Raw genomic sequence first — 15845 nt, 5'->3', positions numbered from 1 at the left:
AAGTGTAGTCCTGCCTGCACCTCTGCCTGAAGCTTCATCCACCAGCCTGCTTGGAGGAGAGGCAGCTCAGGTCTGGTGGCTGATGTCGATATGGGTCCACGTCATCTGAGAACTGTGCTGAGCAAAGCCACAGGCAGCTCAAGAGCATGTGAACTTAGGCAGCTTTTCCCATGAAATTAGCAGAAGCTCAGGGCTGCTCTAAGGTTTTGTGACAGATATCCAGCTGAGCCTAGGTAAGCTTGTCCAGTAGCAGACGGTATGAACTGGCATTCAGACTGGCACTGTCCCATGTGGATACGGCTCTGCGAGTTAGCATGTGCTTTGGGGTCTCTGTACCTTTCTCATCTTCAGAGTGTAGACACACGTGGATACGCCATACGTAATTGTGGTTAAGCAGTATCTGAGCAGAAGTTCTCAGCATTGTATAATACCAAACTGTTGAACTTAGACACTTAGCAAGGTGATGTCCACAAAGTTATAATAGTTGTATTATTAGAATACAGGTTCCACCTGAAAGACACTACCAGGTATGTGGCTGTTTTCTGGTGGATGAGACATTATTTTTATTGGAATTTATTTTTTCCATGGAGTATGATCTCACCATGCAGTCAGAACTTATAATGCATACGTGCTGTTTTACAATGCCACAATGGGATAGTGATGCTAAAGACATTAATTTATTTTGTCGTTGTGAACCATATGTATAACATATAGAAATATTTTTCCAGTTATATGAACTTTGCTAACACAGTGTGAATTTCTGACTTTAATGCTACTTTCTCAATACAGAACAGAAAATTAAACAACAAAAGACAACTCCCACTGAGAAGTCAGGTAGGAACAAGTCATTCTCTCCTGATTTAAGGGGGGGGATAGAGGGGGTATTAAACACTATTCAGGACTCTTCTAATGTAGTACATTTGCACTGCAATCATTTTTTTACAGTATTTTGAAATATGTGTCTGATAAAGCTTATTAGAGCAAATCCAGCAGAGTGGCAACTGCGGATACCATTCTAAGAACAGTCTTTCCAATGACAAAGCCAGGTCAAGACATTTCAGCTCTTGCGCTGCATGTTCCAGCCTCTCTGACAGACCTGGGCTAACAAAATGGGGTTGAGCTGTAAATCAGATCTCTGAAATGATCCCAAATATCCATGTAAGGCATTACTGGTTTGTTTTGGTTTTTTTTTTTTTTCAAACTCAGATCTTTTAAGCAACTGAATTTACAGCACAGAGACCAGTGCCCTAGTAGGGAGTGATGCAGGGGGGTGAATCACCAGTTGAATTAGGGACTTGGATGGGTCTTAAACTGGCTTTCTCATGAGAAAAATATTTTTGGAACTAACCTCTAAGTCTTTGGGTTTTTTCTATGATTTATACCTTGTAGGTTTTGTAATAGTAATGCTAACAGAAAAGATTCAAGTAATATTGACTGTTATAGAAGCCCTGAAGGGTCACCCAAGGAATTAGAAAATTCTCATCACCATTGACAGTCTTCACAAAGCTGTTTTGAAGGCTTTTTGTAGATATCAACCTCTTGATTTCTACTGGGGGGTAACCTTGATCCAAACATAAAATGAAAGATTGCCATTTCCCAGACAATGATGCCAACAATGGATTTTCATTTGATATGATGATGATGATGATGAATATTTTCAATAAAATAAAATGCTGTTTTGTTTTAAGCTGAATGGTGTTGTTTACTACCTCATTTCTATCCTTATTTTGGATATGTTTTTTCTTCTCTTCAGTAGCAGAATAGATGTTTTACAGAATAGATGGTTCTGTCTCTAATTGTGAACATTCATATAATCTCTGAGTTTATATTGCTTTCTACAAGAACTCTCATGATAATCTATCATTTTACCATGAAGTGATGTTTTACAGCACTCTATCTGTTTATCCAATAAAAATATTGTTTTGATAGTTTTTATCTGATCATAAACTGCTGTAGCTTGTTCAAAACCATATAAATTGTGATTCTGTTAATAGAATTGGAGAAATTACTGCAAAATACTTCAATATATTTCTAACCTGAACGTTTAATGAGTTAGCAATTACTGATAGGCAAACAAGTTTGGAGAAGGAAGAAATTACATCTTTGAATTTACAGGATTTTCACACCTAAATTCACAATTTTTTTTTTAGGGTCAGCTAAGCTTCACTCTTAGATTGTGAGCAAAATCAGAAGGCTCAAACTGTGGTTTAGCAGTGGTTGGAAACAAAACTGCTAGAAATATCATGACTTGACTACTTTTGTAAGATTTGAATCAGGTTCTTGCCAAGTCTTCTTCCTGTTTGTTGGAACCAAACTGAAAATGCAGTGTTTCAGGTTGGCCATCTTAACATAAGCCATTACAAAAATAACCATCTTTCCCATCTTTCTTTAACAAACATTTTATAATTATATAAATTATGCTCTGGAGATGAATAATGCTCTCCTGACTAAAAGTATAGATGAATGTTTTCTTGATGTTGCAACTCAGTAGAATCCCACCCAAAATTTCCAATCACCCGTTGACTGGTCTAGAGCTACTTCTGATTTACACTGTTACACAGGGAGAAATGGTTCTGGAATACATAAATGTATTACTATGCTAAATGACAGGATACTGCATTATTTCAGCAGGAGCTGATAGCTTGTGGGTCTTGCAAAGGTCTAAACATGTTAGAGCCTACCTGCATTTTGGGGCCTAAATTTTGTGCATCTTTACATGAGTAGAGGAAGCTAAGAACAAGTGAGAACTGACTGCCATAAAAATATTTGAATATTAAAATAATAAAAAAAAAAAAGTAGAATCTCTTTTCTCTTTATCTAAATATCACAATTTACCTTCTTTTGTCTTCTGTAGTCCAGGCAAAGCCAGCAAGTACGTGGTACCTATCTTGATCAGAAAAATTCCTGTAATATAGCTGGATATGTGTGGCTTTTTTGACTTTAACATACGGAAACCGTCCCTTAGCAATTTCTAGTTTTGCTTAAAAGTATAGTGTCTTTATCAACATGCCTTCCATTACTTTCATTTAACAGATTGCCTTGCTATTGCTGTTTAAAAGTCCATCTGCCATAACCAATTGCTTCAGTACAGGAGTCAACTCAGTTTTCCATGTCACAAGTATCAACAAAAAAAATTAATACAGGAGTGACAAGGTTTTTAAAAATCACTGTTAACAATTAGTTGGGTTGAATAAATACTCCTGCTGAACTAAAAAGGGAAAAAGAAAGACATCATCACATTTTCTTCCTAATCATTTATTATTTTAGTATAACTGCACCTAGAATTTTTCTCAGTCAAAAGAATTGAAGAGAGTCCATACCTTAACTTACCATGCAGCCTGCTTGTTAACTTTTTATACCTTTCATGCCTTCAGCATGCAAATGAAACTGCAAAAGTGAAAAAAAAAAAAAATCATTTAAGTCCCTAAATACTGCCAAGCTCAAAAAAAGCCCAGATGTGGGAAAAATATCACTCTTCACTGACATAAGTTTTAATTCACACCTCATACAACTGTTTCCTATTTGAAATTCCCTATCATGTCTTCATCTCTGCATTTCCTGGCATATAACTTCACCTGAAATCACAGTTGCAAGCAGTTCAATTATTCATCTAAGTAGCTGAAGGGCTGAGGCATATTGCCCTTTTTTCAGGGGCTACTCACATTTTGAACATTTTCCACTTTACAGCCGACCTTTCTGTCCTTCTTCTTGCTCAAAAAGAACCTGATGCACAGATTTTTAGCTGTGGGAAACATCACCTGCAAACAAGGCCAGCATGTCCATTGATTCTTCAGCTCTAAAGTGTATTGTGGCCCCTATTTACATGCATTTGGCATAGCTGCTACTATGCTATGAGATCTGTGGTGTGGGTTTTTTCCAATTCCTCTTAAGCAGATGTGACTTTTGTACAAATTATATATTGCTATACCTTGCTTTTAAAACAAAGCTTCTTCATCTTTTCTATTTCCAGCAACCTAATAGAAATTCTCATTTTTTTCTAGTAATAATTATGGAATAGAAAAGAGAGCAGGGGAAAAAAAATTTTGCATTGCCTACCAAGCAGTGCTAGTTCTCTAATTTTCCACAGTTAGGTATAATTTATTCATATGAATAAAGACTTTGGAAATTCAGCTCAAGTATGTCTGACTCAACAACATAAAGGTCGAGTGAATGGTTGCTGAGTTTGCTCTGTACTCTTCTTTCAAATAACAAAAACAGAGAGTAGATACAAATTACATTTCAGAAATTGAGGCGAGCCCCTATTAACTGACTTCTTCCTTAAGATACATGCATAACTCTTAGTAACATTAATAGTAGCCATATGTGTGGAACTATGTGCAGTACTAGTGAACTTCACTATTTTGTGGCAGATCCCTCAGTGGATAATCTGTTAGTAACTAGTCATGTGGCTTTTTTCCAGAATAACAGCATGAAGCAAGAGAAAAATGAATGTTTATTCCTGAAAAATATACGTGCAATCCTTCTTAGTTAAAAAAAAAGACATACAAAAAGTAACTTAGAAGCAATTTTGTTATGCTGTTTCTTTTATCTAGAGCATGAAGCAGTCAGACATGAAAAAGATGCTCCACTTACAAAACCAGGTAGGCAATCCTGCATTTTATGCATTCATTGCTCTTGAAACTGTTATTTTAAAAAATTGCAAAATACAATTGCATATGACAAATGTCAAAATCATGGCCCTTTGATCTGTTTTGCTGTATAGAATGACTTTGATGTGTCATACCATAGCTAAGGTAGCACAGTACGTATTTACAATGCCTGTTGTCATTTTCTGGAGATATATATATCAAAGGTCAAATTTCTGCTTCTGTAATTCCACCAATACCAAAGAAGTTATGCCAGCAAAGAATTTGAACCGTCTCTGAAAGTGCTTGCTTTAAATAGCTTCATTTTGCTAATTGTTTGTGGGTATCTGCCATTTATTTGGACTTCACAGCCTTCCTGTATGAGTCAACTTCTCAGGACCAGCAACAGGTTAATTTTCCTCCACAGCAGGTATTATACAATGTACTATTCAGATCATGACCTGGCACTACCCATCATCTATGATAAATGTCTCTGCATATCATAACTCCTATGCAGCCTCACTTGTACAAGATAGAGCAAAATTACTGCAAACATAAGAAGCAGCACTGTGCAGTTTCACTGTGAAGCCATCACCATGGGTTTAAAAAATGTCTTCTCCATGCTTCTCAGTGAAAGGAAATTAGTGAAGATTTAAAATTCTTATTGTTAGTATTATTCATCCTTAACTCTAGCACAGCAATTATCATGTGTAGATAAGAACACCCCTACTTTTATTATCCATCATTAGATTGTTATTAATTACTGTGAGATTACTAAAAATTATATTTTGATATGCAGTAAATACATAGAAGAAATAAAGTCATTCTCCACCATAACAGTATTATGCTGCATCCGACTGTTCTGACCATTTTTCTTTCCTCTTTTCACTTCCCAGTCAAACTGAAAAACACTGCAAGTACGTGTCATGTCTTGTTTCCTATGGAATATAAACCTTCTTTTCAGATGCATGTTGTCTCAGTTCGCATTTTTGCAATTTTGTCATGTTAGATAATGCTATTTTCTTGCTTATGCTACAGAAACTCTTGTACTCAGTCTGCTTAGTAACAGCTGAACACACCAAAACTAAGTACAGTTATAATTTAATATTGTGAAGCTGCAACATTCAAACTCTGTTCGCAATTTTTACTTTTTATAAAAGCAAAGTAAATTATGCTAGTAGCATAATTGGTGCTCTGGTGATTTTAGATTAGTGTAGACACATGATTTAACTTTATGCAAATATATTGTTTATTTAAAATAACAAAATCACATGTAACATAACTGAATTAGACAACGTTTTCATTACTACTTCTACCATTTGGAAATGACTTATTTCATGAATTCACTAAGTGTTGGAGTGACCCGGGGTCGGAGTGGGGGTGCATACCCAGAGTAATGACAAATCCCAATATGGGCATGGTCATTCTCCTTTTAGTCAAACAAATATTCATCTTAACTATCTTCTTTTATCATATAACGTTACAGTCTACAGAAATTATTTACACTACAACACAAAGATCAGTTCTACATGACAAAACAGCATACAAACTTAGCATTTCTAATACAGAGCTTAACTTAACACTTCTAATACAAATCTTAACCTACTAAACCTATTTTCTTAATACTTCTAATACAGAGCTTAACTTAACACTTCTAATACAGAGATACAAACTTAACACTTCTAATACAGAGACCTTTCCTGTTCTCCATTACACAGTTCACTTTCCTTCAAAACCTTGTTACCTTCAAAAAACGTTGAAACATTTCAAGTTGAAGCTTCTGTGACTGAGATGCCGACTGCCCCATAACTAATGTATAAAGTTCATATAACTTCTCTGTGGCTGCTCACCCGAATTGTCCTCCGTCCAGCTCAACAGGGGTACACCACTGGATATTTCTATTTCCTTTCTTCCGGACCTTCTTTCTTCAGGCTTTCCTCTTTCAGTCCCTGTTCGGGCGCCATTTGTGGTGTAGGATAGCACAGACCCTCACATATCTATGCACAGCAATACTGGAGCCTCTATCATAACAGGGCAGTCCCGCAGTCCCAGTCAGTCAGTCTCTCTGTCAGTCTCTCTCTCTCCATTGCCTTAGCCTTCTGTCTCTCTCCGTTGCCTCTCTCAAATCTTCCTTCCAGCAACGATCACATGTCTGCTCACAATTCCCTTCACCTGTTTTGGCTCTTGAATCAGCTGGTACTCATTGGCTCTTGAATCAGCTGGTACTCATTAGGCCACACCTCAGGGTAATCGCAAGCAGCATTCCTAACTGAGAGCTTTTACATTTTGATGTTTACAGCTTCCTTACAGAAAGGACAACTAAGCCAGGTGTTCTGGTCTTTTCTCTCCACAACTAAGCACATTCTTGGCCTTCTTTCAATATGCTTTTTTTCCCCAACTTTAATAGAAAACTAAATTAAATTAAAGAAGAGAAAGGAACATTTCCATTTTAGATAAGTTTTAAGGAGGATTCAAGGGGAATTTCTTGCATAACAAAGACTTCCACTGAAGTCATTGGATAATGTCTCTGTTAAGGTTAGTAAGACTTCTGAATAGATAAAGACTGGGATCTATGCTTATCGTGGCAAGTAATTGCATGTTACATACTGCAAATCATGATCAGATAACAATCAGAAGGACAGTGTTTACACTGCATGCTTTGAATTGTGAAAATGTTGAAGTATGGACCTTCACAGATGAATTAGTTGTAGCCTCTTTAGCACAGGATCTTTGTTGTACTGTGCCTGGCACATCAAGACCAAACCATGTGTTATCCTGATGCAAAGTAATCTACAAAGAGTATCCAAAACCAAGGCCAAGCCCCATGAGACACAGACCTCTTCCTGCTCCAGGTCAGAAACTGACAAGGCAAGGCAAATGATTCCATTAAGTTTCCTAAATTAGTCTCCTATGTTAGGTGCTTGAAGTTAGACAAGATGAATACTTGCTCTTAAACACCTGTCAGAAGACACCGTGCTATTCTGAATTCCAGCTCCAAAGGGAAAGGGGGAACACGAAGCATCTGAAATGTGCCAACACTGAAGGATATCCTGCAATCCTGAATTGCAGTGTTCAGTTTTCAAGTCATGATTGCAAAATTGTTACTTCCTGTGAAGCTATTGGTGGGTTTATTTCCATTTTTGCCAGTATTTTAAGCAAATTTTCCTTTATTTAATTCCATTATTTGGAATTGTTCAGTCTTATGTTCACTGCATCTGTTCACTGACATTTTATGTCTTCTGCACTGATTTATCTGAGACCCACTGACGGCACTCTCTTCTATTAGAGAACCATCAGAGATTTAAGTGACTAATTCCTCATGCTTTCTGCAATAAGGCTCATTTTAACTCAAAATCACTGTCTACAATGCTTTTTTATCATGAACTATATTACCCTGGCATATTGTGAGCTTATATCCCGCTGCTTGAAAACATTATAAAGGTTAACGGTGCCTTTAGAAAAAGAAAAGGAAAAAAAAGAAAAAAGAGGAAAGGAAAAACAGTAACAAACAGACCCATGATCATATACAAAAGTAATTCTGTTTACAGTGCCTATTTTGAGTTAACCATGTTTGAATGTATCTAGTTTAAGATTTTAAGCACCAGAGCTATCTATTTTAAATTACTTTTTTTCCACTCAAAAAAGAACACTTAGTTGGATCACTGCCGCCTTTATTTCTAGAGCTCTATATAGCTTTGCTTCATATATTTCTCAGCCAGGTGTACAGTATGCTTGCCATAACATGAACATAGCTATCAGGTAATTCAGCATGAGACGTAGCCATGGACACAAAATACTCACTGATTTTGGAGTTCAGGTCTAGTAGGAATGTAAAATAAAGCTATACACTTTTCCTGGGCCAAATTTATTCACACATTACACCCTGTGCAGTCTTACTGTAAAAGTAAATGGGGTTTAAATCAGTAGTGAGATTGTATTATTAAATGAATGACAGGTTATAAACAGAAATACAAGTTTGAGTTTGAAAAGTCCCCAAATTAACAGCAAATACATTTTTATAGTAACCTGTGAAGTGAATTATCATGCAATTATAAAAGTAATTAGCAAACTATCTTTTTTTTCACTATTTCTGTTTTAGCATGCAGGAGGGTCTTTGACAGCAATTGATCCTATGTCAAACTTGAATGTGTAATGAAACTCAGAATTTACTCCCTGCATACTGACTAAAGACTCTCAAATTGTGAGAGGTTACCTTGAACAGAGGACAAAACTGGTGGCATTTCTTACTCATGCAAGAAGTAATACCAAACCGTGTTTTGCAATCAAGAGGAAGAACTCCATAGTTAAGGAGTGAGGGCATGAACCCCTTTCCTAGATTTGGTGCTTCAGACAAATCTTTTTTTTTTTTCTTCTGAAAATGAGAATACATATTAATCCATGGGTCATGATGCAGTAATGTATCAGCTTTCAGCAAGTATGAGCATGATCATAAGCAGAAATGTAAATGTTAAAGGACTTAAGCATGCTAGCATTTAGTAGCAGCAAAACTGGCCTTTGCTGAATATCTGTGGTGCCTAAATATTGAGCACTGACATTTAAGAGTCTCCTTATGAATGAAGACCTGAATGAAAGTTCCTTGGGATGTGTTAGTGAAAACCATGCTTAATTGCTCAGTCTTCCTGTTGAAAAAGCATTGACTGAAACATTTTCACCTTGGTGTGAGCTGTAGAACCTCATGTTCATCTGAAGCGAAAAATCAGCATGACGAAAATACAGAGATAATTCCATGAAAAGAGACCTTGAAATGTTTTGTGAACACATTCCTTTTTTATCCAGCTCTAGGTTCAAAGAATAAAGATTTTGCCTGGCTAGTGAAGTTATTGTCTTTCCTTAAAATTGGGTTCTAAAATAAAACTGGGACTAATGACGTAGCGATGTGTAAAAAATTCTTGGATTCCAAATCAAAATTTAATTCATGCCTTTGATTTAAGAAGAGAAATTATGGTTTATACCAGGGAATTTCTATCCCATCACATTGATCAATTTTCATTTATTATTATGGGTATTATAATAGCACAGGAATATATGCTTCTTTTGTGCTAGATGCTGTGCAAAGATGTAGTCAAAATTTTTCCAGCTCTCAAGAGCTTTTACTCTTAAAAGGCAAGGCAAACTGATAATGCTGGAGAAACAGTTATACAGGGGTGAATACCAGCTATTCAAGGCCAGTGTCAGTCTTTGCTTGGGATGTGTGGATGATAAGAAAAAAGAGGTAACAATTAAACTGAATACAGTTTTTGGAAAAGAGGATAGTCAGCTATAACCTTGAACGCACATTTGAAAAGAACGCTATTTAAATATTTGCTTGCCGGAAAGTTTTGACTGGCACGGTGTTTGCATTTGCAGGAACCATTGCATGCTGGATTGTAGTATTTCAAAGAGTGGGACTCTTAGCTTTCAGTGTGAAATTCTGTGTACATGCCTATTGTTAAGGCAAATTCCTTTGCAAATTAATACCCTGCAGAAAAGTTGCAGATGAAAGAGATATATTTAAATGGTTACTTGCCTTGAAAACACACGGTACTGAATCTCATATTCTTTTCCTTCCCTTCTTCCTCTTCATTTCTGATTATTTTCCTGGAGAGCCAACAGGTGAAATCCCAATAGCAGATAAATATTACATTTCTCTGGTATATCTTATGGAAAGAATTAATGAACATACCAGTATTGTTTAATACATATTGTTCATCAACAATGAGCAATGCTGATGTAAACCAGCATTGGTAAACTGACAGTATTGCAGCTACGCAGTTCTCTACCAAAGACTCTTCTGATCGGCTGATTATTTTCACTGTTCATCTTTTGCAGCATGTTTTGGTGAGCTAGACACAAGTGATCAGCACTGAGCAAGCTAGTGTTAATCAGATAACACATGCACCAGAAGACTTTGAACAAAGCGTTATTACAACTGGTTGGGTGATATGAAGTGAAAATGAACCATTCGAAGGCAGCCTGCCAGTTTTCTGCTGTAGTCAACACGGAATATTGAAATGGGCTCAGATGCCTGAAGCAATACACTTTACTTAATTTCAGTCTGCCTTGTTGAATGGAGTCACAGACCAAGTACCTCTGTTTGTGGGTTGGGGAAAAGGATGCCAAAAGGAAAAAAGCACATGTTCTAAGTTAATGTACAATTAGAGAAAAATAAACTAAATAAAATAAATCAGAATTTAGTGCTGCAGGACTTCAGAATGGTCACATTTGGTGGTTCTAAAGGTCTATCTAGCTCCATATCCTGAGGCTTTTTTTGGTTTTTTGTTTCAGATGATTGAGTTTGCTCCGGGAAAGAGGGTAAAAGACAGGCAATAGGCAGAGGGATCCTTCCCTGTTGCATTTTGGGAACCAATAATTAGGGAATTCTGGCAGTAGTTAGGGAATTACAGAATTCTGATGCCTAAAGCCTTTATCAGGAGTTTCCAAACTACTCTGCAACCAGCAATATTCAAACAATTTCCAATGACTGTTCAGAAAGCCCAGAACTGCTACTGCCACTGAGGGTAGCAGCCACTGTTGTAATATTAGATACATTGTATGCATGCCATGAGACACATTTAGTACAGTTATTATTCCAGAGAAATTACTAGGGAGATCAGCTTTGTGCAATGTACTTACTGTAAGAGCCCCATATTTCTGATCCCTGTCACTTAACGTTGTTTCCTTTCAAATATCTCTAGCCACAAAAAAACCAAAGACAGCTAAGGAAAAAGAAGGTAGGAATTTACTCTGTGTGTGCATATATATGTAGAAGATCACAATAAAAATAGTATGAGATTACAATTTTGCATGTATTGCTACTTGAAACAATCCCTGAAAGATCTGTGTTAATTTTCAAAGAATTTTACTTGAAAACTCTAGGTAACAATCTATTCAGCAGTCAATTTACCAACCTTGAACTGTGCTACTTTTTCCTTGCTAGAAAAACCAATTGTGAAGAAACATCTGAAAGATGAAAAAACCAAAGGTAATAAAGGGATGAAAATCTCCGCAAACAGCAATGAAAATGCGAACATTAGGTTTTTTCATGGGATTGGAAAGAGGAGCTTTGTTACTCTTTCTAAATATGTGCAAGTAAGCCAAAGTGATGAAATTGTGCATAAATCCCCAGTAACAGAATCCTCCTTTGCATGTGAGGATCAAGGATTACATCAGCACATCCAGCCCGGCTGCAGCAGTGCCCTGCCTGTGACCCTTCCTGGCTGGGAGAGCATTCGCTGTCTGCAGGGCCCTCCAGCGCTGTATCCACGTAGGAGCGGGCTGCGAGTCCCCACTTAGTCTGCTGTTACCCTCCCTGGTGAGGTAGTGCGAAGTTCATCTCCATAGCTTGTCTGGTGCTTTAGATCACCGGCTTCGTATTGTAGCATAACTACAGTGATAACGAGAAGCAGTTAGCACATAAGATAGACTTCGTGATCACCTGTGTTCTGACCAACCTGTTGGACACAGCAATGTCTTGATTGTTTCCCTACAGTAATATGCAGACAGAGAAATGGTTTCTGCTATACCTCTGAAGATTATTAATAGGAATAAGTTACACTAATTTATTACATTAGTGGTCTAAGACATAAATGTCATCTTCACATTGGTTAAAGACAGTGACTTGCATACAAAAATCGCACATTGAAAGTCCTGGAACCTCAAAGGATAACAGTTAGTTAGTTAGTTGTACTGGTGCAAGTTTGTTAAACTATTATCTAGAAGCAGTTTGCTTCTGTGGTTTTACTAGACATAAAATTTCTATGTTTAAATAATTTACTAGGAAAGTCACGTTTAAAAAGCCCATCTGTTTTATACAAATTCCTATCTGTGAGTTGATTCCAAGAAACTAGCGTGTTTCTTATTGAAATTTATTTAAATTTTTTGGCCTGAAACTGAAGATTAATTGGTCATCTGTTTTGTTCTTTAGGAGTCCCGCCAGTAAAAGAAGCTCCACGACATCACAACCTGACATCAGGTATATGATTTTCCTGTATTGTAGAGGAACTTCCTTTTGCTTTCCAAAATTTTCCTTTTTGTTTTTTGGTTTTTGTTTGTGGTTTGTGGGGGTTTTTTTGTAAAGGAGATCACTCTTGCAATCTTTTCACATCTCTCATTCAAGTCTAGGGGACAAGATGTGAGGCCAGGTAAATCAAATCCATAAATATTGTCCCTGTGGAGAACGATTTGCTCAAATGGTATTGCTTTACCAACTCCTTAAACTTTTACACATATATTCAGCTAATTACTTTATAAACCAAGTGGCCTGTAATTAATTTGGCAGTACATTATTTAAAACAAACATATGCTCCGCATAGAAAATCTGTTCCATAACAAAACCACATAAGGAGAAGCATGTTCAATTTACTTTCTCTCACATTAATAAATATTGTCTCCTGTCACTGTGTGCCCTCCACCCCACCCACGCACTCCACCCTGCAAAAAAGGTGAATAAAGGTAGGGCATCTTAGGAGGAAATCTCCCTGCACTGTGTTAGCAGCTCGCTCTATGCTTTTCCTAGTTCACGGTAAAAATGAAAATATGTTCCAGATTCTTGACTAGTGTAAATTAGTCCCTATGACTTCAGTGGAACTGCACTGATTCATGACAGTCAAGGGTCAAAGTCTTTAATCTCACCTGTGAGGTGTAATTGGATTACACAGGAAATATGGACTAAATATTAATATGGATCCTCCCAGTACAACTTTGTTGTCTTAAACTACTGAGGAAAGAATTTCACCTCTAACCATCCAGACTGTTTTGTTGTATACGATTTTCTTGCTATTTTTATTTTACTCTAAGTAGAATGCTTTAGAGTCCTATATACGTGATATAAAATGTGTAATATATGTGTAGTTATATGTATCTATGTATTTAGAAATATCTATGTATCCATATGTATAAACTTAAAATATTTTAATAATAATAAAAAAGGTAGCTAAAGAGCTCAAGGAAGAGAAAATGCAAATGAAAGGCTAAGATCAAGCATTCAAATGTTAACATGTATTTGTGTGAAAATATTTGTACACATGGCTCACAACTTGGTTGTATAAGGGCAACTACATTTACACATAAGAATGGCTTAGCTTTTTTTTTCATCTTTTTTTTTTTTTAATCAGGAACACAGAGTTATAGAGTCAGATATAGACTTTAATTCCTCTTAATGATTCTGTTGTTCATTGATACAGAGAGCTAGAGATTATGCTAGCAAAAAGCTATTACTATTATTAAAAGTTATTAATATAGAATTCATATAGATCAAGTAGTGCTAATCATAATAAATAACCAGTAACTTAAACCAAAGATTTTGCCAGGAGAGAAAAGAATTTTCTTATGGAGCAAAATTCCAAATTCAATGTAAAACAGGAATGTACTAAAACTTGTCTGCCAGTGGACTTTCTCCTGCACACCACACTCCTGCAAAATTTACATCATTCAAAAACTGTGTTACTGTGGCTTTCATTTATAGGAATTTTTATGATTGGTTAATTTAATTGTACATTATTATTGTGCAATTATTCTTGACTGGATGTTTCCCAGATCATAAGCAGCTCTGTGCAAACAGTTCTTCATAACTAGCTTTGCAAACAGAACTTACTATGTAAGTATCTTCAAACTATGCTTTGTCCACTGAAAAGAGTAAGTTAGTTTTCAGACAATGGATAAAAGGTTTGCAGAAAAACATCAAAGTGATTTTTCTTCATGAATGTTGTTCTTTGGTATTTGCTCATATTGAAAATTTAAAAGTTGAGACCAAGTCCTAGGTTATATACTCTTGAGTTGGAACTTGATAGCTTTTACCTGTTCTGTTTGCAGATGAAGCCAGTGCATTTTCTCCAGTGCATTGAGTACTAATACTTTTTGCTGATAAATTGAAGTAGAAAAGAATTTACACATTCTGAGCTAATCTAAAAATTTAAATAGTAAATCTTCTTTCAGCTTTCAAAAACTGAATAAATTCATGTGTTCTTAGATTTTAATCAGTCCTTCAACCTTTCCCTGATATTAAAAAGCAATCAGACAAAGACAAATAAGCAATTTAAAAAGTTGTATATCTTCAATTTTAGAATGCTCCACATTTAAACAGAATTTTAAGCAGTACTGAACCTTTCATAAACAATGGTGATAAACTATCCATAAAATGCATAGACACTAAATTTCACTACCTTGTAGAGCTGCAAGCAATTACTTAGAATTCTTTCTCCTTCTTTCTCCTGTCCTAAATGTCAAAATTGACACCTGTACCCAGACTGAAACTTACCCACCCAAAAAAAAATGGGAGTTCTTGGAACTCCTTTTTCTTTTCTTCTAACAAATGTATTTGCAAGCACACAGAAGCAGATTTTTCGACTCTTGGAGTAAAATTTGAGGAGCGTACAAATTCAACTCTGTGGTGAGGACTATCTATCATATGCATTATATGAACAGCTGTATACTTTTATGTAAGTCCTAGTTTGTTTCAAGGCTTATACCAGAGTATGAAAACCTAAATTAATCAAAGTTGATTACATTTATTGAAAATACCTTGTAGCTGTCCTCATGGCTGAAAACTCAGGAAACAATGTGTATTGCGTTTGTCATACAGTTAGTTGAAGTTGATGTTTTTATTGTGCTGTTGTCTAAGCCCACAGATACACAAATGTGGCAGAAATAAAGACAGACTGTGATGGAAGAGCACGAAAAGTGAGAAATAATGAGATTTATACTAGTCCCATATAAATTTCTTTCTTAAATTAGAGAAATGTATGGATTATTCTCAAGGTCAAGAGAAATGAAACTAGTCATGGTAACTTCCATGTAAATAGATGTGTCGTAAATAGACTTACGTAATTCATGCATCTACCCTCATACATTATTAGAGGTTTAAAACTTTCTTGGAACTTGAGAGAGAACTTGAGAACTATGAGAACTTCTATACTTACTAGTCAAAGAAGTTGTACCTCTGGGAAAACTAAAATTATCATTAAGCAGAGCTGGAACACCGTTTATGTGAACATACTATGCTAGCACTTTTATGAAAAAAACATTTCTCAGCTAGATTTCTCCTCTGCTTCTGAAGTGGAGAGAGAGCAATACAGTTTCTCAGATGTTTTCTAGCATAAAGAGGAACCATTTCATCATATTATCAGCAAAAGATATTCAATGGCACATAGTGATCACCACATGAAAACCTCAGCAACTCCAGTGGATGAATTCATTACATGTCTGTATTAGCATGTGGTGATTGGTTTATTACTGTAAGGTTGTTTTATTCCTTTGCACTTT

General features: G+C 36.1%; 1 protein-coding gene across 1 annotated transcript in view; it reads left to right on the top strand.

Moving 5' to 3' along the window:
• The window catches only part of TRDN (triadin), a gene marked incomplete at its 5' end in the record, with an annotated part of 237298 nt that overhangs the window by 206787 nt on the left and 14666 nt on the right, over positions 1–15845 (top strand). The window contains 8 exon segments of the mRNA XM_075145762.1: positions 790–834; positions 2855–2872; positions 4554–4601; positions 5483–5503; positions 10191–10221; positions 11286–11317; positions 11524–11568; positions 12511–12558. Of these exon segments, the coding sequence (XP_075001863.1) occupies positions 790–834; positions 2855–2872; positions 4554–4601; positions 5483–5503; positions 10191–10221; positions 11286–11317; positions 11524–11568; positions 12511–12558 (288 nt within the window).

The sequence above is a fragment of the Calonectris borealis genome, chromosome 3 (genome assembly GCF_964195595.1).
Source record: "Calonectris borealis chromosome 3, bCalBor7.hap1.2, whole genome shotgun sequence".
NCBI classification, from domain to species: domain Eukaryota; kingdom Metazoa; phylum Chordata; class Aves; order Procellariiformes; family Procellariidae; genus Calonectris; species Calonectris borealis.
This window is presented reverse-complemented; position numbering and strand designations above follow the sequence as displayed.